Below are 27,741 nucleotides of genomic sequence, written 5' to 3'. Positions count from 1 at the left end.
CACAGGGGGAGCTTTTTTCATCAGATTTCATCAGTTTTGATCAGTTCCCAGTTCCCATTGGGGTTTGGTTGGAGCTCTCAGCAAGGAGAGAGAAGATGGAGCTGCCATGTGCTGGAACAGATCTACAGATCCCCAATCATAGTAACCAGCAAACCTGCTGAAAGTTACTGTGGAACTTGAACAAATCTTTTTTCCCTGCCTGCTGGACTACTGTGGGGCAGGAAGGCTCAGAGATGACAAAAGGTACTCAAAACCAGCAGAAGGAACCACTTCACACACAGGTTTTCCATCTTTTTCTTCTCCTCGGTGCAAGCCGGTATGACATGCAAACAACAGCAAATTATCTAATTTGTTTGTACATGCTCAAAGACTTCTTGTGAACAGCCCCCACTGTGAGATCACAGCTCCAGGTACTACGTGCTGCACAAGCACCTATTAACAGAAAGTGCTTACCCGAATCAAGAGATGGTGTGAGAGAAACAGGGGCACAGAAAGGTGAACGTGTCCAAGCCAACTCAGAGCCAGGAATAAAACCCTCATCTGCTGAAATAAAACCCATGGCCTCATACACTACCTGATTCTGCCTCTGAGCAGTGTTTTCGTGCTCTAACAGGCCTCCATGAACAAGAGGAAAGCTTTCTGCCTGGCGTCCAATTTCTCTGTTTAATTTCCTCTTATTATTATCTGAAGCACCCCCTCTGAAGATGATGTACCCACTACACATCTCCATTTCTGGGAAAGGGCTGTAACAATGAATGGGGGCTGAAATGCCACAGCCTGTAAATGCCAAACCACCCAAGGATCCGAGTCACAGCTGGATCCAAACCATCAGCTACAGCCTCCTCCCAGATTACCCCTGCCTCCCCCTGGACAGGATGCCGACAAGACTGAACTTCATCACACGTGCTTGGAAACACTTCTAAGAGCTAAATAGATGATAAACACCAAACCCCCATGCTGCTTAAAAGCAGGTGCCGTGAAATGGATGCATCGCTACGCCAGATCGCATCTGCATGGGGTGGCTGCTGATGCCCACAGCAGCTGCCTGTCTAGAGCTGCTCCTGATCCCCTCATCTCTCCTGCCGGTCCCCCCGCCTGCTCACAGCACTTGAAGGCAGCAGACTGCCTGCAGTTGCCATAGAAACTACACCTCACACCCTCCTCTTAATGATAGACAGGTGCCAGGATAAGTGAGTGGATAATCGACAAGTGGGGAAGGTTTCGGCGCTCTGGTATTGGCCTCGCTGCAACTATCATTAGAGTCCCTGAGAAATGAGAGAGACATTATTTTGAGCAGAGATGGGTTTTCTCTCCTCCCTGTGCTGATGCTTCCAGAAGCCGCCTCTTTGGCCAGGTTAAGGGAGGCTGGAAACTGGAGTGGGAAGGAAACTGAGCAGTTGCCACAGCAACAGCTCAAGATGCATCACCAAAAGGTTTGTCCATGCAAGGGAGCAAGGAGTTGACCAGGCTCACCTGGTCCTCTACCCCCCAACTAGTGCAACCCCCCAGGTGATTCCATCAGGGTGCATTTTGGGAAGAGGTGGGCACTGTTCCTTTCTTCTGCACCTTGCAAAGAGTACAAAGCTGGTTTGGGGGCCCTGAAAGCCTGTCTGCTTTCTGAGACCTTGGGGCCAAAGAACTTCCTGAGTCAGACTGAGATGAACCAGCTGAGTGGGGAAGGACACCGCTGAGTGTACTACAAAGGCCATAATGAGGAGATGTGCAAATTGAATAGACTAGAATAGAACAGAACATTGTGAGTTAGAAGGGACCTACAGACGTCATCTACTCCAACTGCCTGACCACTTCAGGGCTAACCAAAAGTGAAGCATGTTATTGAGGGCATTGTCATATCATAGAGTCACAGACTGGTTTACATTGGAAGAGACCTCAAAACCCATCTAGTTCCAACCCCTTGCCATGGGCAAGGACACACTTCATTATCCCAAGGTGCCCAAAGAGATCCAGGGGCAGCCACAGCTTCTCTGGGCACTCTGTGTCAGAGCCTCAGCACCCTCATGGGGAAGAATTTTTTTCCTTATATCTAATCTAAATCTTCCCTCTTTTAGTTTAAACCCATCATCCCTTGTCCTATCACGCCCTGCCCTTGCAACCAGTCCTTCTCCAATTCCCTGTAGCCCCTTCAGGTACTGGAAGGGGCTCTAAGGTCTCCCTGGAGACTTCTTCACACTGAACTCTCTCAGACCCCAACTCTCTCAGCCTGTCTTCATAGCAGAGGTGCTTCAGCCCTTGGATCATCTTTATACCCCTTTAACTCCAAACTCCTCTTAGGTCCCTCCCAGTTCAGAACAAGCTGTCATTATCACTCCCCACCTTCTATTTTTTCCCTCTCCTTTCTTCCCTATCTCCCAAAACCACCATCCCTAAGCAGGACAAGCTGCTGGACAGAACTAAATCACTGCATTCCACTGCAGAAGCCGCTGGTAAATCTCTTCGTTCAGCACTAGGCATGAGCAAGGACTTGGTGAAGCAGCACTCCACTCCTCAGCAGCTGCTCACCAGCATGCAGCTCACACAGCTTTTGACAAATTAATATTTGAAGCAGTTGTTTCTTTTATGTGGGCTTTACTGTCATTAGCACGTACAAGTCGACATAAAACACTTTGGTGCAAGATCTTTTCTTCTGTTCTCTTTTTTAGGCAGCAGATGAAAAACCTTTTTCATAAAAAGCTTGTTTGGGGGAGGAAGGAAAACACAAGCAACACGCAAATCGGCTGAGCAGGGAAAGATGAAAACCTCCTTCAAGGTAATTAAATGATTATGTATCTTTTAAACCCAGCAGATAGCAGATTTGTTATCTAGGCTTGCTTTTGGCTTTTGGCTTTTTTTTTTTCCCCCTCTCTTTCCCCCCCCCCCCCACAAAGCTAAAACCCTTGCAAGTCCCAGAGCAAGACAGTGTTCATCTTAGAGACGAAGGCATGAGAGAAGACTTAATCCTTTATCCCATCAACTCAAGAAGGCTGGCTGAGCTTACCCAGCCTTGTACAGATGTCTGTGAAACAGAAGCATGAAAACTACCCCACTGGATCAGCACAGTTCTGTACAAAGACAGGATGGATGATACAATCAAGTGTATTGGGCAATAGATACCAGGAGAGATGAGTGCTGTCATCGTGAGGCCCCATCTCTGTGTCCAGAGCTGGGGTCCCCAGTACAAGAAAGATGTAGAACTGTTGGAGAGGGTTCAGAGGAGTCACAAACATGATTAGAGGGCTGGAGCACCTCCCCTATGAAGAGAGGCTGAAGGAGCTGGGCTTGTTCAGCCTGGAGAACAGAAGGCTGTGGGGGGACCTCATTGCAGCCTTCCAGTCCTTGAAAGTAGCAGAGAAACAGGAGGGGAATAAGCTTTTTAAAAGGGCAGACAATGGCAGGACAAGGGGGAATGGATTAAAGCTAAAGGAAGGAAGGTTTAAATTAGATATTAGGGGAAAGTTTTTTACAGAGAGAGTGGTGAGGGTCTGGAACAGGCTGCCCAGAGAGGTGGTGGATGCCCCATCCCTGGAGGTGTTCAAGGCCAGGTTGGCTGGGGCCTTGGGTAACCTTGTGTAGATCCAAGTCTGGAGGTTGGTGTCTGCCTGTGGCAGGAGGTCTGGAACTGTGTGATCCTTGGGGTCCCTTCCAACACAGACCATTCTACGATTCTATGATTCTATCACCGGGAGGCCCTCAGATCAATTGTTTGACTCCCCCGTGCCTCAGTTTCCCTCCCCTACTTCTTGGCTGTCTTGCCCATTTACAGAAGAAAATGTCTGAGCTCTCTTACTTGACACCTGTGTCAAGCAAGGGTTGATCTCATGGTGTGTTAGTTCACAATGCAATGCTTTGAGGTGCCAGCACTATGACTTTAGCTACAGTCAGCAACAAATGTCAAAAGCAGAGACAGGATTGCTAAGAAGAAAACCCAGAAACTTGGCTTGATCCACCTCTATCTATGATATTAATCCTGTCCACTTTTGTGAGCTAGGAAAAAAACCTGCAATTCAGTTCAATATTAAAATGTCTCTTTTTTTTTGCCTCAGTCTCTCCCTTCCTGCCTCCAGTAGGAAAAATTTCAGCTCCCCATTAAAAAAAAACAAGAAGTCCCTGGGTATTTTTTAAGCTGGTGGACTTGGCTTTTGAAAACCTGCTGTAAAGGGAAATGATACGCCAAGGTGAAGTGTTTCTGTCACAAATCATCTGGAGACATCGTCAACCCTGTTTGATCGAGTTCAGTGCCACAACCATAAATACTCTTGCTTTATGACCGTGTTGGAGTTCTTCACCAGGAGCAAACAAGGGCTTTCCCAAGGCTCCCAGACTAGTTGATTCAGCTGTAGTAGGGGCAGAGCTGATTCACCAGGCATCTGACAAGAGGCAGGGAAGGAAGTCATTGCTCTGTGACATGGGATGTGCCTTTTCTGTCCTTTCTCCACCCCTGGTTTAGTTTTTCTTGGTGGTGATAGGAGAGTTGCCCTGTCCCAGTCTGGGGCTGGCTGTTCACTGGTATCCACTGTGCATTTTGAAGCCCCCCTCCCCCAGATGGTAGATCACAGGTTATCTAAATATAAACAGCATTTTGCCTTCTGGACAGCATGGGTCATGGCCAAAGCCTTCCTGGTATCCCACTGGATCAGCCTCAAACTCATCCTGCACTCTGCATTAATCATCAGCTTGTACTATTAGGGAAACAAAAACAGAGTAAAACCACCCAGGATCCTCTCAGGGCACATGAAGAAAACCTGAAAGAAAAGTGGGTAAGCCTGTGGGAATCCAGAAACCTGTGGGATGTGCTAAGGAAATGATGGGGTTAGAAGTACACTAGGGAGCCAGCCTCCCTTCAAAGTGCTCTCAGCTGGTCCAGGAGTGATGGGTTCCAGCCCCATAGGTCCATTTGCCATCTGGAGAGTGGGAAGGCTCAGCCCACAGCGTGGCAAGATGCTGTACAGGTGAAGAGAGGACAAAAAACCTCAAATCACCTGGAGGTGGGTGTATCAGCAAAGAGAAGGTAAAAGCCATAGTGTGGGGGAGGGGAGCAGGGTTGGCATGCTAGCAGTGATGATTACAGAGGGAGGGAGTTCCTGGCACCAGTCTGTATGACAGAGTAACACCAATATTTGTTTGCTTGGCAAAGAGTCTCTTGGTGCAATCAGACCATACGATCCTGGAAGCTGGCCATGCTAATCTGCTCAGCAGGCTCATGGAAGGACTGCAAATGGGATGGTCCAACCATCCCATGCTGGTAGTACAGTTTTCCATCAGTACCTCCTTAGGATTTACTGATTTAGCAGGTACTCATGCCTGGATGATAGCAAACGCTTCCTCCTCATCATCCTCTGGGGATCCAAGTCCTTGTAGAGGAAAGGATTGAAAGGAACAATGCAGATGGAGATGAAAAGCCAGTAAAAATAGGTCTACTCAAGGTGATGGTACATTTTGATCACTATTGAAAGTGGCATTGGGAAGTCTAGAAATGGTCCTCAGTAGTGTCAACCTTGTCAGTCAAGTCATGTCATCAGGAACTGGGTGGAGGTCAGGATGGGCAATGAGGAACCATGCTTATCTTCCAGATATCCAATAGGCATGAGCACAGGACAAAGAACAAAAGGTGAAGGTAAAAAATAGGCAGTGGAAATTTCAGTGATAGACATGAGTCAGGGAGAAGATGGTTTCTCAAGGGAAGCATGGGAGATACACTCAGCATTTGTTCAAAGTGCCATTTGAGAGATTTCTGCCTGGCAGTGTGAGAAATGCCCTGTAGCTTCAGGGTCCTTCTCTGCATCTTGACAAACACAAATTTATATTTCTTCTATGGATCTCCAGACATTTTGGGTTTTACAAGGCTATAACCCTTGCAGATATCGTCCAGTCATTCCAGAGCTGAGGAATGTTTCTTTTCCACAGCAGATGTCACAACCATCTCCTGAGCTGAGCAGCTGACTGTCAGATGTTGTCTCCCATGGGAAAGAGGTTTGTGCCCAGAGATGGTTTTGCTGCAGAAGCCAATAGGGCTGCAGCCCTCATTAGCAATGACCAACGTAACATGCATGTGTTGCATGGTGCTATCATTGCCTTGGAGATGAATAATCACCTTCTAAGGTCAGGTTTGTGCCTTCCCCTGTTGTCATGTACATCGTACAATGAAGCCTTGGAAGATCAGAGAGGGAATACTTGAAGCTTAGCAGGAAATCCTGCTTTTAAGGGGTTAGAAGAGAAAAAGAGCAATTTGAACTGACAGACAAAAATCCCCAGCCTGGAGCTGTCTCCTAGTCTGAAGAGGACACCTTTCAGAAAATAAACTAGTGAGAGCTGATAGAGCAGTGATGGAAAAGGTGTGCTAAAATAGGCACATCTACAGAGGACGGGTCTGCTTCCTCCTCCTCAGTTCTGCAGAACAAGACCCTAGAGGGGATGTAAAGATCAGGGGCTGTGCCATTCCCAGTTCCTTTCCCTAAGGAAATGGGATGATACAGACCTTCTCAGGATCTCTTTTATGATGGGAGTGTCAGGTGTATCAGAAATGTGATGGGGTTGAGGGAAGATGAGGTGCACTGAGACTTGTTGGCACCTCCCTTTGGCCAGAGGGTTGGAGGACAGAAGAGGTGGGAACTGGGAAGGTGAGTCCTGTGCTTGGTACATGAGACACACCAGAGGTATCTACCAGAGGAGACAAATGGTAGTGGCCTTGCACAACTGGAAACAGAGAAAGTGTCCCAGGAAACTGCTTTGGCAGGGGGGTGTGACCCGATGATCTCCTGAGGTCCCTTCCAACCCCTAAGATTCTGTGAATGCCACCTGAGTAAGAGGTCAAGGTCCTTACAGTTCCTGAAGTGGAAAGCACAGAGACCTGTGGCCAGTAGGATGGGCCAGACTCTGCCAAGGCTCCATGTGAGGGAACAGGTTGGGATAACCTGCCAGAAGGGCTGAACCCAGGGCTGAGCAGAGGATGTCAAGACCTCCAGGTCTTCAGCAAGTTTTTCAGTAGGCTTACAGCAAATGCTGAATCCTGGTAGATGAAGAACTGGCATCCTCCCTGCTCATGAATATTTATGGCCTGTTCCAATGCCACAGCAGTTCAGGACGTCTTCTCCAGGATATCTCAACCAGCACATATGTGACACCTCATCCAGCACATAAAGAAGGGGTGTGAAGGAGCACAGGAGTGTGAAACCACTACACGTGTGTCATTTGGTCCAGCAAACTGACTTGTCTGCAACATGGGCTGGGGGTAGCTGTGGGGGGACATGTTAAAAACACCAAAACCAGCAGACAGTGCAGGGAGCAGTGGGGATTTCATCGTCCAAATGATATGCTTGTTGTCAGAGTCTTCAGCAGCTGCCTCTGTGACTGGTGGTTCAGCAGATATCCGATCTCTTAATGGGTACTGGTCCCTTGAGCCAGGTGAACAATGAGCCATCTCAGGTCATTTACCAGACAGGCCAGCATGCTTTCAGACCATTCCTGACCAGGAAGTAATTAAGTGGCTTCCTATTTGTATTCTCCTGAGCTCCACTTGTCTGGGAGCGCTCGTTAGTTACAATAGGAGCCAGACAGCATTTGCAGCACAGCAGCCAGCTAGGTATTAAGCCCCAAGGTCCTGTTCGGCTCAGTGACTGGCAATGAGGCATTCCCTGGCCTTGGCTGGAGGCTGTTTGATGCACTGGCCACCAGACATCAAAACCACAAAGCCATGAAGGTGCTTGAAGCACGGCTGAAATCTGTTGACACCCTGGATGTAGCCCTAAATCCTCCTCAGACCTCAGCTTAGGGTCATCTGCTTAGAGGCATCTTCCTTCTCTCCTTGAAGAGTTGCATGCCCAGTGTTTCCCATTCCTCCCAGTCCCTTGGTACTGGGAGCTTGCAGTGACTTTCCAAGCACTGCTTGTAGGGCGAGGGAAAGGGCAGTTTGCAGGGAGTCTGGCAGAGCAGAGAGGAGCTATCTGCAGAGAGAAAGGTGAAGGTCTCCTGGATGGTAAGAAAAAGAGGAAGAGGGTGGGACTAGAGGTGGAGAAAGCTTCCTGGTCTGTTGGTCTGACCCAGAACAAAAGGCAACATCAATACTGAGCAGCTCACACATGCAGCACATGCCCCATGCCCCTGCCTACCTCAGGCAGCTTGACTCGTCCCTCCTGGAAGGAGCAGGAGCTGGGGTCGTGAGTGCAGACGTGGCGGTACTTGCACCAGTGACACCGGTAAGGGCTCTCCACACATGACAGACACCTGGAGATAGGAGAGAAAGAGTAGTCACTTGGCCAGACAGGCACAGGACAGATTTGGATGGTGGTTTTCAGAGACAAAGACAGCCCAGCAAACAATGCTTCTGACAGCACTAGTAGAAGGCCATGGGCTTTGCACTGACCCAACATCATCAGGACTCAGGGTGATGCCAGACCTGCCATGGACCGAGCTGTTTGGTGCTTTGATCAAAAGTCTCTTGTATGAATTAGATACTGTAGATTGCATTAATATCTTTCAATGCAGAGTAATAATAAAGATTTCTTCTGTTTTGGTTGCCCCGTTACAGCTTTTAATTGGACTATCAACAAGTTCTAAGCTTGATACATATTTCCCTCTTACTAATAAAAAAATCCTGAGTGTAACAAAAAATACAAGACCTGGGGATGGATGGAACCTGCTACAGCCTTGCTGCCTCCACACTGAACTCCACCAGTGCCCTGGGATCTCGCATCGTGAGAAGGTGGCCAAGGGAAGGGCTGGCAGGAGGAGTGATGCCCACGGAGAGCAGTCCCATCTGGCTAATCCTCCCACTCTAACATGTATTACAGAGGTCAGGCACAAACTAGGATGTGCTAAAGTCAGAAAGCCAAGGATGAAGCTGAGTATTTTCTCCTGCTGTGTCTCACAGGTTTGTTTGTGTGAGTTCTGCCCATGGTGATAGGGTCCTGCAAATATATTAACTCTGTTCTTCTTTTCTTCATCTAAAGGAAAAAATACTGTAGTAGCTACCCAGGAGCAGAGTGCATATTTAGGGTACCACCTACTCAGGGTGTAGGACAGAGCCGTTCCCTCTGTTGTACAAGGTTTTGCTCCCCTGTACCCCGTAGACCCTGCAGAGCAAGAGCTGCAAACACCTCTCTTGGCTGTGTTACAGCACTGACTTATACCTACACCATGCTTTTTTTTTATTTCATCTTTTTAAATTTAATATGATGTCTGCTCACCAACAACCAAACTGAGCCATAACAAGCTCTCTGCACAAAACAAGCCCTGGGTGGTAGCAACTCCTGGCCACTCACACTGTTGGACATCTTCATGGAGCTGCAGGTTCTGAAATACCTGGAAGGGACTTGGCAGGGGAAATTTTCCTGGCCTTTATGTGTCACCAGGTTTTTAATGGGCAGAGTGAAAAAAAAAAACCCCATCGCCTGCAGTCGAGCTTGGCTGAGCCCAACAGGCAGATGCACACCCTCTCCCCTGTCCCTGTGAAATCTTGCTCAACTTCAATCCACTTCCAGCTCTGGTACAGCGAGCTGTTCTTCAAATTGGGAACAAGTGCTTGCTCTGATACATCAAATTAAAAATGGATAGTGTATTATAGTTTGTCAAGTAAGAAACCAAAACATGCCATAAATATTTAACACCACCATCTCTCCTGCTCTTCTCCACTCCCCCCCTCCCCACCACTTGCTTTCTGACACTGTTTGTCAAAGCAGCAGGAACATGGAAATAGGATTTTCCTCTCCTTGTGAATTGCTGAGCCACAGTAATTATCTGCTCTTGGCACTTCTGAGGGCTCAGTGGTGGGGACAGAGCCATGCAGCCTAGCTCAGGGGTGGATCAACCTGTGGGAAGAGTATCTTTCTGCAGGAAAGCTGCAGACCTGCTCTGGTGGGGCAGTTCTTGAGCAGCCCTGGGTGCCAGCTAAACCCCAGAAGTATGGGGTGCAGGGCAGAAAAGGAGCTCACAGGATCAAATGGATGTTTTTGAGCACCCATCACAGCTGAGTGTTCCCTGCTCAGTTCACATCATGAAGGAACCAGAAACTCCTATCTTTCCAGACCTGAGGGTCCAAGCCCGTGCTAGCCACCTGGCACAAGGTCCTACTAGTGGGACTGACAGCATGGATAAGGGTTGGAGGGGCAGCTGTATGGGCAGGATCCAGACATCCACAAAAACCTTCCTGACAGGACAGTGAGGGGGTCATTTGCTGAGGTCCCAACTTGCTTTTGACTCAATTCTGTGGCAGCCTCCCATCAATGTGATGCTCCTCAGCCTGAGGGACACATGGGGACGTACGATTTCCTAAGGCAATGCCTTCCTGCAAAGGTTGCTCATCTGCAGAGCACATGGTCACTAGACCACCCTTAGTCTTCCCAGGAGAGACACCACCATGCTGACCATCACCCAAGTGACCCTGTGTCACTGGTCACACCCTGGCCCCTGGTCACCTCCGTATCTAACCAGCTTCATGAGGGACATGTGTCCCAGCCAGCAATGAGTTCTGTGGCAGATCCAGGGGTGGAAAGGAAAGCAGGTATCAAAAGAAATGAACATACGAGTTGTGGACGCTGCAGTTGTAGAACACGAAGCTGGTGCTGGCAAAGGTCATGCCCGTTTCCTTGGACTTGAGCTGAAGCTGGACAATGTGATGGTCTCCTGGAGAAAAAATAGACAATCAGTGTGACTGTTTTGTTAGCTCAGTTAAACCCAGCCAGCCATGTCACCAGTCTGAACCTGGAGCTGTCCCATAGTTCTTTGGTTAGTCTATCCTCAATAGATCACAGAATCACAGAATCACAAGGTTGGAAGAGACCTTTGAAGATCATCAAGTCCAACCATTCCCATCCTATGCTAAACCATATCCCTAAGGACCTCATCTACCCTTTTTTTGAACACATCCAGGGAAGGTGACTCAAGCCCCTCCCTGGGCAGCCTGTTCCAGGCCCTGACAACTCTTTCAGTAAAAATTTTTTTTCTAATATCCAATCTAAACCTGCTCTGGCACAGCTTGAGGCCATTTCCCCTTGTCCTATCTCCTGTCACCTGGCTGAAGAGACCATCACCCACCTCTCACAACCTCCCTTCAGGTAGTTGTAGGTGGTGATAAGGTCTCCCCTCAGCTTCCTCTTCTCCAGATTAAACATCCCCAGCTCCCTCAGCCACTCCTTATATGATTTGCCCTCCAGCCCCTTCCCCAGCCTGGTTGCCCTTCTCTGGATTCATTCAAGGACCTCGATGTCCTTCTTATGGTGAGAACTGGACACCATACTCAAGATGCAGCCTCACTAACGCCAAGTACAGGGGCACAATCCCCTCCCCAGACTTACTGGCCACACTGTTTTTGATACAAACCAGGATGCCATTAGCTTTCCTGGCCACCTGGGCACTCTGCTGACTCATATTCAGCCTGCAGTGAACCAACACCCCCAGGTCCTTCTCTGCCTGACACCTCTCTAACCAGTCTCCCCCAAGCCTGTAGCGCTGCATGGGTCTGTTATGTCCCATGTGCAGCACTCTACACTTGGCCTTGTTAAACTCATCACAACATGCACCCACGTGCACACTCACAAGGCACACACACGCACACACACACACACACACAGACCACACACTCCACTGAACACATCTTGCTGCCAGTGCTCCACTCTGCTGCCCATCTGCTGCCGCCGGCTCTGACAGCTCTGTTAACTGCTCCGTATTTAACAACTTTGCCAGCATCTTGCATAGATTTTAAAACAGGATGTGAGGACTGGATGGCTCCAGGGATCAGATGTGCTACAGAGCTGCACATCCTTTGGTTCAAATCCAGCTTCTGGCACTACGCACAGAGGACTTGGTCTTTGCAGAGGTGCAGAGCACCAGCTGCTGAAGTTGATACAAGCCGCGGGTGCCCAGCTTCTCTGAAAACCATCCTTCACATAAATCTCTCTCTCTTGTCCTGCCTCCAGCTTCCACTGCTATTTTTGGTTGCTGGTTGATTATAGCCTGGCATGGGATGGATGTCCACACCAAGGAAATAGTTTCTAGCACCTGTTTCATTAGGTAAACGTGACTGATAACTCGGTGGGGCACAAAAATGGTAACAGCCCTTTGGGGGCTGGTTTTGGGACTGCAGCAGAGAGCATGTGCAGCTTGGGGAAAGCAGGGAGGAGATGAAGGTGGTGGTTTGTCTCACTTCATTTTCTGAGAAAAACTTTACAGCAAAATTTCAGAAGAAGCCAAGGGAAAAAAAAGCAGCATCCTCTTGGATGTTTTTATATTAAGTCCCTGCAAGGATCCCCAGGTGCTGCTCAAGTACCTAGAGAACTTGTTGGAAAAGGGAAACACAAAAAAACAGGGAGCTGTGGGTGGGGAAACTGTCCTTGGAGACAAGGTGTTTGTCTGTGCTGGGTGACTTTGGGAGAGGGAGCCAGTAACAAACTTGAAACAGCTGAAGTGGATAAAGGCCAAGGACAGAGACAAGGACCTGAGCATACAGATCAAAATCTGGGAGTAGCAGGAGGATATTACAGACAGGATTGTTGAGGTCTGCAGGACTTCCTGGCCACTGCACAGGATGGGATGTGTCGAGAGCACATATGACCACATTCCCTGGGCTGTGCAACACCAGCCTGGGCAAAAGGTGAGCAAACATCCCACATCCATCTCTTGCCTCTGCTAGATATATGCAACTGCCTCTCGGTGGCAGTCTGAAAACACTTACTGTCACACATACAGGCACCTTAACGCAGGTGGTGGTATTGCAGCTGAATGCTTGCACACGTGTGCACACATAAACACACACACATTCAGACAACTCACCCTATGGTTCCACCAGTGAGCACCAGCACAGGGTCCCACCTACTCCCTGTGCTTTGCACACCCTGTCCTCGGGCTCCTATGAGCCAAGCTCTGCTTTGGGTGAAAGCAGAAGGAGACACAGAGGTGTGGGGTGAGGGAATGAAAGAGAAGTGGTATGGGTAGAGGAGCTGTGGGATACCCACCGTTCTCAGTGATGATCTGGGGCACTTCTTTGGCAGCTGGAGAGATGCACTGGATCTGACTGCCCACCACCAAGCCATCCATCTCTGAAAGGTCTTCGAAGGTGCAGTTGACTCCTGCTGACAGCTCAGGGACATTGTAGGTCTCCAAGACCAGCTGCAAGCAAAGATGGAGGGAGGGAAGAAGAGACAGAGAAAAAGAAAAGAGAAAATACTAAGCTGAACAACAGCACTGGGCCAGCAGGAGAGAATTACACTGGAGAGGTTGGACAAAGAGCCTCTTGCTAGAGAGAGCATCCTCCTTCAACAGAAAGCAGCGATTCAGGAGAGGGATGTGTGTGTGGAGGGGGGAAAGGGATGAGATGCTGATGCCGACACAAGTGGTAGGTGGCAATGCAGGGACAACTGCACTGCATCCCAGTGCTGGCTGGGTCAGTGGAGGGGAGGGAGTGCTCACTATCTGTCATGCAAGTGTAAGGTTAGGCAGGGAGTCTTTGGAGCCAGCTGTGAAGACCAGGGCTTGGGTGGCCCCAAGGCACGCGGTTTCTGAGGAAGGTGACTACTACTCACAAGAGGCACTCTGCAGACTACAGAGAAACTGTAGCGCTCCAGTCTAACTCTCTACGGCCTGCTCTCCTAGCATCAGCAGATGGGGGAGCGCTCTGTCACCAAGTTCCTGTGTAAGGAGAGTCTAGTTACAGCCTTCAGTCCGCCACATAAAAAAACACTATCTCTAGAGGCACAGCAAACCTCTCCTGCCCATCCCACCAAAGAAGTAGTTGGCCCTGAAGTCATGCTATGTGGGGTCTCCATACATATAAAAAAAATAAAAGCTCTGAAGGAGGAATTGCCCATGGTTTAGAGTGCACAACACCCGCTGTCATTGCTATATCATTGCTGCTGTTCATGAAAAAACAGAATCTCATGGCCGGTTTCCACCATGTTCATTCTCTGGAGAAGGACACTCATGCTTCTAACTTCCCAGACCAGCTAAGGTCCTGCACCATTGCTCACCACCATTGAGTCGCCTCCCCATGTCTGAAAACAGGGAGGTACCCCAGGGTACTTCTAGCACCTGGTGATAACCTTGTAATTAGCATAAATTTAAGAGGCTTGGTGATCAACTTCTAGAGCCAACCACTCAACACAGGTAGAAATGCAGGTGGCCTTCACACTTGCCTTCCCCATGAGCTACCTGATGGTCCACCTGAGGTGACATCCACTGAAAGGAGACACATATGCATACTGAAGTGGTATTTCTAAAGAGGTCTGTCTAGGTGACAAAGCAGGATAGGATGATAACAAAACACAATGCTTATTGCTCCCCTACACTATGTATGCTAATATAAAGCATTTGTGAGGGTTTGTTTGTTTTTGGGCAATGGCAATGGGGTTTTTTAGTGGGTTTTGTTTTTTTTTTTTCTTGTTTGGGTTTCTTTTTTTGGTCTTGGATGGGAAGTAGAAAGAAAAGTATTTGGGTGTCTGTCTGGATTTAGCACTCAAGCTAAATCCATTCTCCCTGCTGATTAATACCCTGCTAACAGTGGAGAATGGGAAATTATGGAAACTATTCTGCTTAACAAATCTCTCTCTGAGCACGGGTGATGGAAAATGAAGCTGTACTAGGCAGAAGATGGCATCAATGGATAGACCAGTGGTGCTTGGTTGCAACCATCATGAGCCTGTGCTCACCCTCAACAGACAAGAAATCCTACATTCCACACTCCTGCTCTGGAGCTGCTGCAATGAAGAAAGAACAGAGTCTTCCCTCAGCAAGTATTTCTTCTCAGACATCTCAGAGCAGCATCCCTGGTCTGAAACAGACTCAGATACAATTTTCCAAGTCCCTGTTAGTGCTCAAAAATGTAAAATATTGGCTGGCCAACCAGAGACCTTCCCTGTCTCTGTGGGCAAGAACTCAGTATCATTGACCCTTTGCCAGAACCCAGGTGAGACTTAGTAAGGACACCTTCAGCCATTTGTTGATTGGTGCTCCTCTCCTGGTTGGCCAAGAGGCTATTTGTGGTGACTGTGGATGAGCTGGGTCACCAGTCTATCTGGGACTGGGCTGAAACTCCCATGGAAATGTTCATGGAGATTATTGGGCAACAGTCAGACAATAGAAACTTCTGATCCCAGAAGCTCTGGGTTGACTTGCCCTGACTGGAGTAACCTAGAGACAAATATTTCATTCTTTTATCAATTTCAGTCACCCTGAGCCAGCTAGTCCCACAGGACTTAATCCAACATGAAAGAATTCTATGACTACTGAGAGAATAATAAGAAGAAACCCTGAAGTCCCAGAAGAGCAAAGAACTAAAGATGTCTCAGATCAGTTTCATTTGAAGCCTAGGAATGTAAAGTCACAGCAAAGTTAAGAGGCTGAAACAAAGCAGGAATGATTGGACGTGCATGCAGGCTTTGAAAGGCTGATTTTAGTTCATTGAAGAAACCCCAGCACTCCAAAACCTGTCACCTGGAAGATATCAGGCAGCTGCACCTTGAGCTACATCAATACAACCTTCCCCTACATCATATCCCTCCATTGTGTGGGGATAGTGAACATCCAGAGATGGAGCTCCTGGGTTTCTTGGGTTTTCAACTCAATTCCAGCCTGATCTAGGATGTCTAAAAGGACTGAGCCCTAGTAGCCTGAATGAAATAGGTCTCTGCTTCCTTCTCAGTGGGTGTTGGGATCCCACCACATAATGTAATGTTGTCATGAGTCAGGAGAGAAACTACACAATGGTTAGATCTTCAATAGATATTTCTTGCCTCGAGCCCAGAAAATGATCAGGATCATCTACCATTCCACCAGCATTCACTGTGTGGCTTCGCTGGCTGATGACCTGAGTAGTTTGAAGCCATAAAGGCCAAATTTGTGCTGAGGAAGGTCACAGGAGAGTATGAATCTTGGCAGCCTTAGGTTCTTCTGCATAGCATCCTCTCTTTCTGCTCTGCCTATTCAGTGCTAGAGCTGCAGTAGGGAATTCTTGGCTTAAGAAAGACACACTTTAAACCAAAATGATAGAAAATTGGGACTTATTGAAATAACACATGGTGTCCTTCACTTGTCCTTATCCTAGAAAGTCACTTTATTATTTCTTGATAACGTCACTTGCCTCAAGTCCATGCCCAGCCATTCACAAAACCCTCTCCCAAGGAAGTAAGCAACTACACTGCATCCACACAACACTTGCAGGCAGACCTTCCCTGAGATCCTCACAGCAAAGAGGGAAGCCTCTTCTACACTTCAAGACAGAGGACAGCCTAGGCCAAAATGTCTTCCCATGGCAAACCTTTCTCTGCCAGAAAAGCTGCTGAGGAAATTAATGGACCCTGGAGAACCTCTTGCATCTAGCTGCCAGTCCTTCCCACTGTTGCTGAACCCAGGTTGCACATACCTGGGTCTTTCAGACTGCGTGAGCAGATTAAACCTGAGGGGGACAAGGATTAATGTTCCTCACCAATACGTTGTACTGGGAGACAGAGATGTTGTTGGGGTGCACAGTAAGCCGGACACACTGCTTCATCTCCGAGGCGAATCTCCGAGGCTCGCTGGAGCGTTCACACCGCTCCTTCCTTGTGCACCTGAGCAGACAAGAACAGAGAGGGACAGAGTTAACACAAAGCCAGGTTGGGAGGGTGAGGATAGACCTAGGACATAGAAGGAGCAATCATTTTTGGATGGAAAGTCAACATTATGCCCCTTGGGACCATGCTTGGTGAGAAAACTATACTCATGTCCTGGAGCACTCTGACTCCAGTGTTAGTAGACGTGGGATCTCTCAGCTGGCTGTAGAGTTGCAAGAACACCATGAAAGAAGGAAAGATGTAGAGTAAAAGCCACATCCCTTGGCTAGGACCACTATAGATATGCTGTTTCTCTACCCACATAGCAGGTAAAACACCATCTTCCCCTGACAGCCCTGAAAACTGGTCTGGCCAAGGGCAGTGAGACATCTTACACAGGGATGTCCTTTGAGAGCAGTTGTGCATACTCCTTGCTCTTTTACTCTGCTGAGAAGATGACAAATCTGTTGCTAAATGGTCTCAGGCACGTTATAGGTTTGGGATTTTTTGGCATCTGGTTTGAAAGTGCCTGACTAGAGGTGCCCAAGGTTGAATCTCAGTCCTCCAAATTAGGGAGAGCTCAGTGAAAATGTTGGGTCACAGCACCTGGGCTGCACAAGCCCACAAAGCTTACACCACACACCAACTGCCATGAATGCTTTTAGCACTGTCACTCTTGTCTCATCTGTCCAGTGTAAACACAAGCCAGCAATGTGAATTGGTGGTGGTGTGCCCTGTTTTGACCCAGATTTGCATCTGCTTATCATAAAACATGTCTGCATTTTACTCCACATGCTCTGCCAAGGCCCATGGCTTCAAGGAAGACGTCTGCCTAGAAATCCACAGGGTTAATATGAAAGGACAGCTCCAACTGCATGCCAATTACCTTTTGCCATTAAGCTAATGTTATGGACTTGCACAGGGTGTCTTCAATGGATTTTGTTATTAGCAGTGCTATTACCCCCCATTAAAATCAGCTATAAAGACTAAGTGCGGATGTTAAATTATTCACCCGCTCCCAGACTTCCGAGTCTTAGTTGTGAGAACACACAGGGGCTGCTGGAGGGTTAGCTCCAAGATCACCCATCAGTATCCTTGCTTCCTGGAGCAGAGATTGTGCCTATATCCATGGGGATTTACAGGGATCTAAGGCACTACATGCAAAGGCAATCCCAGATATGGCTAAGCCTGAATCTTACTAAGTTTGGAGTCTGGCCTAAACTGTTAAGGCTTGGTTTATCTCTAGTGGCTGATGTTAGAGGAAATGAGCACCCCAATTTCAAACTCAAATTGCTCTACCTCTCTGGTAGAGGGAAGTTTTCTATTTCCAGCTGCAGGAAGCACAAAGGGAGATCTCTGCCGTTCTCTGCACACTCACGGTTTGCTTTGCAGATCTGAGGAAGCAAGAGCAGCATCGCAGCTCCCACCCTCCCTTCCCGTGGAGCTTTCATCCCATTAAGTCTCCTTTAGCAGAGCTGCATGCTGGATCGGGAATTTTAAACACACAGTCTCCAGAGGGTTGGTTGGATAGCTGATTAACTACTCCCAAACCTCTAAGTTCCCTGTTGAGGAATGAAAGCCAGGGCAAAATGCTGACCTGAGATTTTTGTAAGCCCTTCTATAAAGCAAATAGACACAGTAATCCCATCAAAGATCTGCAGGGTGTGGGAATTCCTCTCCTGAGAAAAAATTAGCAGGAAACCCTTTTGGGTTCAGTGTTAAAACACAAGCACCCAACTCTTCAAGGTGTCCTGCTGCCTCCCATTTATTTCCTCCAGCTGCAGTGTGACACAAATGTCTGGATTTTCTAAAATTAAGCAGGAAGACACCCAGGTTCAGTTCAAGTGCATTAGTGCCAGAGGTTGCAAACACATCACAGAATCACAGAATCACAGAATGTTAGGAGTTGGAAGGGACCTCGAAAGATCATCAGGTCCAACCCCCCTGCCAGAGCAAGATCACCCAGACTAAATCACACAGGAATGCATCCAGGTGGGGTTTCAATATCTCCAGAGAAGGAGACTCCACAACTTCTCCTGGCAGCCTGTCCCAGTGCTCCATCACCCTCACAGTGAAAAAATTCCTCCTTCTATTCACATGGAACTTCCTATGCCCCAATTTATACCTAATCACGGAATCACAAGGTTTTTTTGAACACATCCAGGGAAGGTGACTCAACCCCCTCCCTGGGCAGCCTGTTCCAGGCCCTGACAACTCTTTCAGTAAAAATTTTTTTTCTAATATCCAATCTAAACCTGCCCTGGCACAGCTTGAGGCCATTTCCCCTTGTCCTATCTCCTGTCACCTGGCTGAAGAGACCATCGCCCACCTCCCTTCAGGTAGTTGTAGGTGGTGATAAGGTCTAACCTCAGCCTCCTCTTCTCCAGGCTAAACATCCCCTGTTGCCCCTTGTCCTATTGCTGCCATCACTGCGAAGAACGTGGCTCCATCCTCCTGACTCTCACCCTTTACATATTGATAAACATTAATATCCAGCATATTTACATGGGAGGACATGGGTTGTGTTGTATTTAGGATTGTAGTTTGTGTTCCCACCTCCACCACTGAGCAGGAATATAACAATCAGCATCTGACCTCACTGTTTACTGATCACACATGTTTAAGACATGTAACCCTTCAGACCAAAAACTCACTCTATATTAAGACTGATGGGTTTTGCAGCCTTGATATCTGCTGGAAGATGCGTTGCCATCCAAATAATGAAATGATGAAAACCCAAACCAAATGAAGCCTGAGTTTAATATAATGTGAAGGTTGCAGTGTCAGGCTCGAGGGAATTAGGTACTGCTGGATTGAAAGTAGCTTCTGCGCTCCTAAATCTGCTCCCTGCACTGACACACTGCAAGCCAGGCTTTAATTACAGGATCACACTTTATAATACCTTTTTTTTCCATGGGTGACCTCAATTCTGCCAATTCCTAAATTTCTACTGGCTTTTCCAAGGCAGTTTCTCAATTTAAAACAAAGGGGATGGGGGAGGGGGGTGGATTTACATACCACGACCCAAAACACCCAGCTATGCCTGGTGTGATGATGGGGGAGCTCTTCCAAGCTGAGCCAAACTGAGCTGGGGTCACTGTCAGGCTTCAGGCCCTCGACTTAGCATTGTAGCCCCCTTGAGCTAGCAGCATCACTCATCCCAGGTAGCTGATCCCAGCTGCTGCATAAATCAAGACTGAAGGGATGTTGTTGCCTGTCGGTGGGTTTTGCAGGTTCAGCCATGCAGAAAGGAGCAATGAGGGGTCTTCTCCAAAGCCTTTAGTTTTCCCCCATCTCCTCTTCCTTAGCACCTTATCTATCCTGAGCCAGAGCATGTGGAGCATCCTGTGGGTTTACACATCATGCTGTCCCCAGCACCCAGGACTGAGGCCCTTCAGAGGCAAAACATACATTTTCAGGGGAGCAGAAAAAGGTACAAACCGATCACAAAACAACTTTCCCCTCTCCAGTCTTGCTCTGCACTGCCAACAGTGTTCTTCCCCCAAGAGTGGGTGGGGAACCAGCAGAGAAAATTGTTTCAGCATGTGCAGAGCAAAGTATTGCCCTCCAGCATCAGCCTCTCCAGTCCCTAAATGATGTTGGCTGAAGCACAGAAACAGACATGGCAAAGCACCCAGCTGCTGAAGACAGCTGCCCAGAGGGGACATCTCAGCCCAAAAAGTAAGTTCAGAGAATTGTAAATAAAGGCAAATGGGACTTTTAATAAATAAGTACTTCCAGACACGAGTGCCTGCCTTAGAAAAGCGGTCACCTGGAAGGCAGCTGCCTGCACAAGGCAGCTGGACTGTGAAAGGAGGAATGAAATATCCCAACCCCAAACTAATCATTTCTGTTGTCTGTGTTGAGAGCCAGCTTGTAGTTTGGGGCTGGGGAGATTGCTGTGACTGTGCCACGCTCTCATCTGGCACGTCTATCATGGCTTATTCAGGAGAAAAAAAAAGAATACCTTGTTCTGCCAATAACTGTTTCACTTTAATAAAATACCAGTAAGTCTGACATGCTGGGCCTGTCAATATGCTGAGATCACTTTCCACTGCCATAGAACCTAATTCCCTGCTATTCATGCTATAATTAGCTGGTACGTAACTCCCACCCAGTGGCATCACATTACACTTAAGACACCTAAAAAGAGCATATTCCACTCCTGATCTTATTTGCATAAGATTATGGTGTAGACATACAGCTCCGCTGTACATCTTAATAACACCTGTTATTTCCTTATCAGCTGCATCTTTCACAATTGCAAGTGTCCTGCTTCTGTCCAAACCATTAGTACAAACACTAAGAAACTGGTCCTACTGCTGAACCAGAAGGAATGTTATTTTCTCCTCATCTCCCATTAAGAATAAATACCACTAACGCTAACCCTCTGTTCACCATCCATTAACCAATTATTCTAATAATGTTAAATTAATACTTTGTGCTTGTGTAGCATCTCTCATCTGAGGATCTCAAAGGGCTTTGCCTGGAGCTAATTAAACTTCACGACACCTCTGCGAGGTTGAAAGATTACCACGCAGAGACAGGAAAGTGAGGCACAGATGCATATGTGTTGGAGAACACAGCAAAGCTCAGGTGTCTTGAGGATGAGATGAAGGCCCTGGTTTGGGACCAAGAGGTCATGGTTAATTCCCAGGTCTGCTATCTGGGACCTAAAGCAACTTGCTGGGGTCACATTCTTTAAATACCTGATGCAGATGGGTAAGATGCTATTCCACCTCTGCAGAGAAAAGCTAAAGGTTCTTCTACCTTCATAGTACCTGGTCAAACCAACCCCAGCCTCACTTTACCACCTCCCTAAATGCCAAGTGTTAGGAGGCTTAGAGTGAAGCCCAGTAATCTCTAGAGAGCCTGAGTGTGAGCACAGCCCCAAGACCTCTAAGCATCTGGATAGATGAGGCACAAGAGACAAGTGAAATACTCCTCCCCTTGCATATTTTGCTTTCTCTGTGGAGTGGGGAACACAGGTCACAGAATCCCAGACTGGTTTGCATTGGAAGGGACCTCAAAGCCCATCTAGTGCAACCCCTGCCATGGGTAGGGACATCCTCCACTAGCCCAGGGTGCCCAAAGCCCCATCCAACCTGGCAGGGATCCAGGGGCAGCCACAGCTTCTCTGGTCACCTTGTGTCAGGGCCTCACTACCCTCCCAGGGAAGGATTTCTTCCTTATATCTAATCTAAACCTGTCCTCCTTCAGTTCAAGGCCATTATCCTCATCCTATCACTCCACTCCCTAATAAGGAGTTCCTCTCCATCTTTCCTGTAGCCCTTCTGGTACTGGAAGGATGCACTAAGGTCTCTCCCTGGAGCCGTCTCTTCTCCAGGCTGAACAGCTCCAACTTTCTCAGCCTGTCTTCATAGGAGAGGTGCTCCAGATTATCTTTGTGGCCTCCTCTGGACTCGCTTCAACAGCTCTGTGTCCTTCTTGTCCTGGGGACCCCTGAGCTGGATGCAGCACTGCAGGGGAGGGGGTCGCCCCAGCGCAGAGCAGAAGCAGAACCCCCTCCCTCAACATGCTGGTCCCACTGCTGGGGATGCAGCCCAGGACACAGGTGGCTTTCTGGGCTGCCACGCTGAGCTTCTCACCCCTCAACACTCCCAAGATCTTCTCCTCAGGGCTGCTTTCCATCTATTCTATGCTCAGCGTGTAGTTGAGCTTGGGATTGCCCAGACCCATGTGCAGGACCTTGCACTTTCACTTGGCCTTGTTGAACTTCATGTGGTTCCCACAGACCCACCTCTCAAGCCTATGGATGTCATGCTGCTGTAGTGCAGCCACCAGCAGAAGGTATGTGACGTAAACACTTTCATCTGCCTTTACCTCTCAATGAAGACACATTTACAGGATCCAAAACTACCCCTTACACACACACAACTCCCTCTTAAACAAAAAAAACCCATGACCTGTACTTTTCATCCTGGTCTTTTTTAGGCTGTATCTTATTTTCCTCCATTCCCAACACAGCAGGGTCATGATCCTTGCTGACCTTCACCATATAGTACTGCAGATCATGTCCATCCTATCAGTTTACCCTGAAGAGTTGTTTTCTTACTTCTCTGGAGCATTGCACCTGCCCGTCCTCCCACCTTGGGCTTATGTCTTTGCCATCCAGACTTCACTGAAACTGGACTAATAGTCATAAAGTGGTTGTGAAATCAACATTTGCAGGTGATGGAGATTGGTTCAGGAAGGTGAAGGTTGAAGGAAGATCATGTAGAAGCTAGGAACAGGAAGAAAACTGGGGGAAGGATTCTGTTTGCAGAGGGAAAGGAGCAGGAGAAGCACAATGCCAAGTAAGTGATAACTGAGGTCATCCCCCATGAGAACACTGGGACGATACAGGTGCCTCCAAAGGGGACCTCTCCTGCTTCTTGTCCATCTCTCCATGCCACTGCTGCCTGAAATGACTGAACTTGCTTTGGGCAGCTCTTGCTTCCTTGGGAAGGGAGAGGATGGTGCTGGTGTGGTCTCCCCTCTTGAGCAGGCTGCTCAGAATCTGGCAGAGCTGCAGATGCTTTTAGGACCTGACCCAGAGCATCCTTACAGATTTGCAGCTCCTTTTTCCTGCACCAGGACAGGAGACACATGGTGCACAGAGAGCTCTGCAGACCAAGGACTCCAGCCCTCTGGCTATTAATTAGTGACAAACTACTTCCCAGCCCCTTGAACTGTGGGATTCTCCCTTAGCCCTACCTGCCAGCAAGGCAGCCCTCAGCATCACTTGTGATAACAAATTAAATGCATTTAAAAGGCATCAGTGGCCCTTGTGCCTGGCCCTTCTAGCAGTAATTATTTCCTAAGACATGCAAACCCCTGATAAGATCATGCAGTGAGTTCCTCTTATCACTCAGGCTTGCAGGGTCAGAGGTGCTCAGCTGCCCCACAGACCCAAGCAAGGCTTCCTGGAGATGTGAAAAGTCGTTCTGCTAATTCACACCATTAGCCAGATCGGGTGGTCCCTGCTGGAAGCCAAAACGAACTGACACCAGGAGTGGACAAAATAGAAACAAGTCTGAGGATGAAGGTTCTGTAAATCTCTTTGGGTTGCTTTTTTGTTTGGTTGTTTGGCTGGGTATTTTATTTTATTTTATTTTATTTTATTTTATTTTATTTTATTTTAAATTTTATAATTTATGTTATTTTTATGTTTTATTTTTAGGCTGAGTGAGCTGGGACTGTTCAGCCTGGAGAAAAGAAGACTAAAGGGGGACCTTATTAATGTTTATAAATATCTTAAGTATGGGATGCAGGGGGAATTGGCCAGCCCCTTTTCAGTGTCTGTGGAGACAGGACAAGGGACAATGGCTGCAAGTTGGAGCACAGGAAGTTCCACACCAATATGTGGAAGAACTTTTACACAGTGAGGGTGACAGAGCCCTGGGACAGACTGTCCAGGGGGGTGTGGAGTCTCCATCTCTGGAGATATTCAAGACCCATCTGGACACCGACCTGTGCAATATGAGCTGGGGAGCTGCTTTGGAAGGGGGATTGGATCCGATGGTCTCTCCAGATCCCTTCCAACCCCTATGACTCTGTAATTCCGTGGTTTTATGATTCTATGATTTTATTTTTATTTTATATATTATATATTTTATTTTATTTTTAATTTTTACATTTTTAAAAAATGTTTTGATGGGAAGGCAAAAAAAACTCAGTGAGAAATCCAACAGCGAGTCCTCACTGAGCCTTTCTTGTTTATACCCAGAGCTGTTGAAAAAGAAGAAGATTTGGATTCTCTGTTTTCTCTTATTTTTTTTTCATCATTTCCCCAGAAGCAGGCTAAAATATCCAACTTTTCTAACACGAGACATGCACACACACACACAAAGAATGTAGTTTTCTGGCAATGGAAAAGGTCTTATCTGCAATTTTGTCAATTAAAAACAATTTTCAAGACAAAAGAGTGGTGATTGGATCTGATCAGAAACTCCTACTCTAAACAGAAAGGGGTTTTCTTTACAAATGGCAATTAGCACAGTATACAATTTTTTATTATTGTTATTATTCAGGGGAAAAAATAATCTTACCAATTAAAAAAATGAATAGCAGGAAATAAAATCCAAACTGATTAATCCTTTTTTTTTTTGGAGAAGCTTCACCATTTGATGCACAGTGGTTTTCTTTGGACTGCAAGACTCAATGTGGCTGGTGGGCTTATAAGGAAGAAGAGGGACATGAAGCATCTGTATTTGATGTGAAAGGTGGTGGGGAGCAATGTGAGAGACAGCTCAATGGTTTGGGTCAGCTCAGCAAACCGAAATGACACCCTTCCACCACCTCCAACCAGGTAATTTGCAGGCATGGCTGTTTCACAAAAGGTTTTGACATTTTATCTCTCCTTTCTGATTCCAAACAGTGACATTTCCTGCAGGGGACAAATTCACTCACCCTTGGACAGAATAATCACAGCCACCCTTTGCTTACACCTTGTCCCTCAGTGCTGGTAAACTCAAAGTGACCCAAATATATTCATCACTAGACATTTTGTTGTGGTTTGGGGTCACTCACACCAAGGTCCTCAGCTTGTGCAGATGGAAATGTTGTCCTATCCCATTCCTCACCCCTTCTCAGTTCTGTTTTCTGTTTGGACACAGTTTCCCATGCTTTTCTCATGTGCCTTGAGCTCTTCCCCTTAAATTCACCCCATCTTTCAGTCCTGCCTTCTTGTCTTCTTCTCAAGTTGTCTGCCTCCTGTCTCCTAATCTCCTCATGCCCAATCAAGAGAAAATAGTATATGGAGAAAGAGAACATGATCATGGGTGGAATGGGGATGGGGACATAAAGAGAGGGGAGGAAGGTGGGACAAAGGGACCAGCAGCCAGCTTGCACAAACCAGACTCTCTGTGAGAAGAGACATGCAGGGCCATACACAAGCACTCCCACCTCTTCTTGGTCTGGCCTTTCTGTCACCTCCAGTGGTCTCCTTGCCAGGTATGTTGGATAGATAAATCTAAGGAGAAAGTTCAGGAGGAGGGTAGGTGGAAACTTACAGGGAAATATTTAAGTCTGTCTGAAAACCCTGCAAAGCCCAAATGGTCCCAGGTGTCTTGGAGCAAGACAGAGCAAGAGACAATGATTTTTCATTTCTTCCATCTCTTCATCCCTGAGGGGAAATCTGAGATTATGCAGCCCAGCAAGAGCCCATGGTGAGGCAGGCTGTGCTTGCTGGTGACTGGTGCAAATAAAGAGGCTTCCCCATCTCCAGCTCAGCACGGACCAAAGAATTGGAAATCTGAAATCTAGCAGGAGGTGCAGGAATGGCCCAGTAGCAGCTTTCTTGTCCCCTCCAAAATGAAATCACAGAATGGGTGGCCTGTTCCTCAGTCATGCACCACACTGGAATTTGTGTGCCAGGCAAAGTTGGGGCAGGTGATATAACCTGGGAGACAACAGGGAAACTTTTGGCATCACCACATCACCCCATCACCTGTGTTTTCCTCTATCTACACAAAATCAGGCAGATCTGATGGAGGGTCACATTCCCCAAATGAGTATGGGATGATGTCCTAACAGTATCCACAGCCCATATTCCCAGCATCACTCAAGATTCCCTGCCCCTCCTCTGCCCAAAATCCTTGCTCAGAGGCCAGAGGAGACGTCTACTAAAAGACCATCCAGGTAGATTTGCGATGCCTTTTGCAAGGTGGTCAGCAGAGGGAGCTCAGTGGAAACCAAGTGCAAACCCTCCTAATGACATTTTCATCCAGGGCTGGGGACAGCAGTCTGGGAAAGGGACAGCAGGACACAGAGATGGGTGGCTCTGAGAGGCTCTGGAGACTCGAGCTATCTGGTTGGGATGGTCTGAATCAGTCTTATTAGTCTGGTCCCTCTCTGAGGATGAGATGAGACATCACAGTTTCTTTTTTGTTTTTAATTGGGGAAAAGATTTTTGGTTTCCCAGTTGGAAAAGAAAAGGATAAGACAGGAACAGAGCAATTAAATGGATATGAGGACATAATAAGAGGTTTGTTTTAGCCAAAGTCTGACCAGTGTGTAGAGCCAGCTTTGTGTCTCCTGAGATGGCTTTATCGCAACGGGGGAGCAAAGCTGGGGAAGGAGGGAGCTGCTGAAATTTGCCTTTCCCTCTGCTAGAGCCAAAGCAATTTTCTGGCTGGAGCCAGGAAAAGGAAGAAGATTCAGTCCCACTTGCATGTAAAGTTTAAGGTCAGTTTTAGCAATGTTTTGACATTTCCAGGTTCCCTCAGGGTCCTAAGAATAGGAATGCCATAAATGTCGAGACGCAGGCATAATTGACCTTCAACTTTATGTGGTGATGTGGCGAATAGCCATCCCTCCCTGTTTGCTCTTTCTGGTCTCCAGGTTGCCCTCCATCCCTTCCAGAGGAGAGATGGAAATTAGCTCTCCCTGGTATCAAGGAGTTAAATTTTATCCACTTAGCAGAATAGTCCATTCAGGGCAGAAAGGCAGGAGACGCTCCAGGGAAAGAAGGAAAATCTGAGCTGAGATTGTGCACAGGAGTATTTCTGGGAAGCCCTTCCTGGCAGTGAGAGGAAAGGAAGTTTTCCCAGCAAATTCATATACATCCAAGGAAGGAGATTTCATCTTTGGCTCTAACCACAAGCAGGCTCACCTCCCTCAGAAACCTGCTCTTTTGGGGTGTAAGATGAGCCTGGGCAAAGGTGGGAAAAAGGCCATTGGGGTGACATGGGAAGTTGAAGCTGTGGGTTGTTTTTTCTTTTATAACCTACTGGTGTCTGGGAACCCAGAAGTCTGTGGATTCTCTCAGAGGCATGGAAAACTTAAGAAAGCTGAAATTCACTCTTTGGAGCTTTGCATCTCCCAGGGCATCTTTCAGGGACCAGGAGCCACAAAAAGTTTCAGACCCCAAACCAAAGTTCACTCCCACCCCCAGCTCTTTATCACGTCCCACCAGGGACAACCATGGGGTAAAAGACCAAAAGTCCCTTCCATCCTTGGGCTGCCACTTGGGGAGGGAAACACCACCCTGCCAAAGCTGCCTCTTTCCCTCACGCCACCACCAACCCTGTCACTTCGCCAAATAGAGTGAGGATGCTAATTGCTCTGCCTGCTAATCTATTCTAATGCATGGTAATAGAAGCCGAGTTTCTGCCCTGATAACTCTCCAGGCTTATGCTGCAGAACAGCAATCCCACAGCCCGCCCGTTATCTCTGTCCCCAGGTGGGCTCCTCCCTCTATCACAGCAATTGAATAAGCCCACCCCCG

At 47.6% G+C, this 27,741-nt stretch overlaps 1 protein-coding gene across 1 annotated transcript in view; it reads right to left on the bottom strand.

Annotated features, from left to right (window-relative positions):
• Positions 1-27,741, bottom strand: part of PLXNA4 (plexin A4) — a gene marked incomplete at both ends in the record, with an annotated part of 461,339 nt that overhangs the window by 97,066 nt on the left and 336,532 nt on the right. Inside the window, 4 exons of the mRNA XM_084267731.1 lie at positions 8,103-8,217; positions 10,515-10,614; positions 12,942-13,095; positions 16,406-16,529. Of these exons, the coding sequence (XP_084123857.1) occupies positions 8,103-8,217; positions 10,515-10,614; positions 12,942-13,095; positions 16,406-16,529 (493 nt within the window). The remainder of the gene's footprint in view (positions 1-8,102; positions 8,218-10,514; positions 10,615-12,941; positions 13,096-16,405; positions 16,530-27,741) is intronic.

The sequence above is a fragment of the Gallinula chloropus genome (genome assembly GCF_964237585.1).
Source record: "Gallinula chloropus genome assembly, chromosome: 1".
NCBI lineage: Eukaryota > Metazoa > Chordata > Aves > Gruiformes > Rallidae > Gallinula > Gallinula chloropus.
Note: the sequence above shows the minus strand (reverse complement) of the source record. Positions and strands in the feature narration are given on the sequence as shown.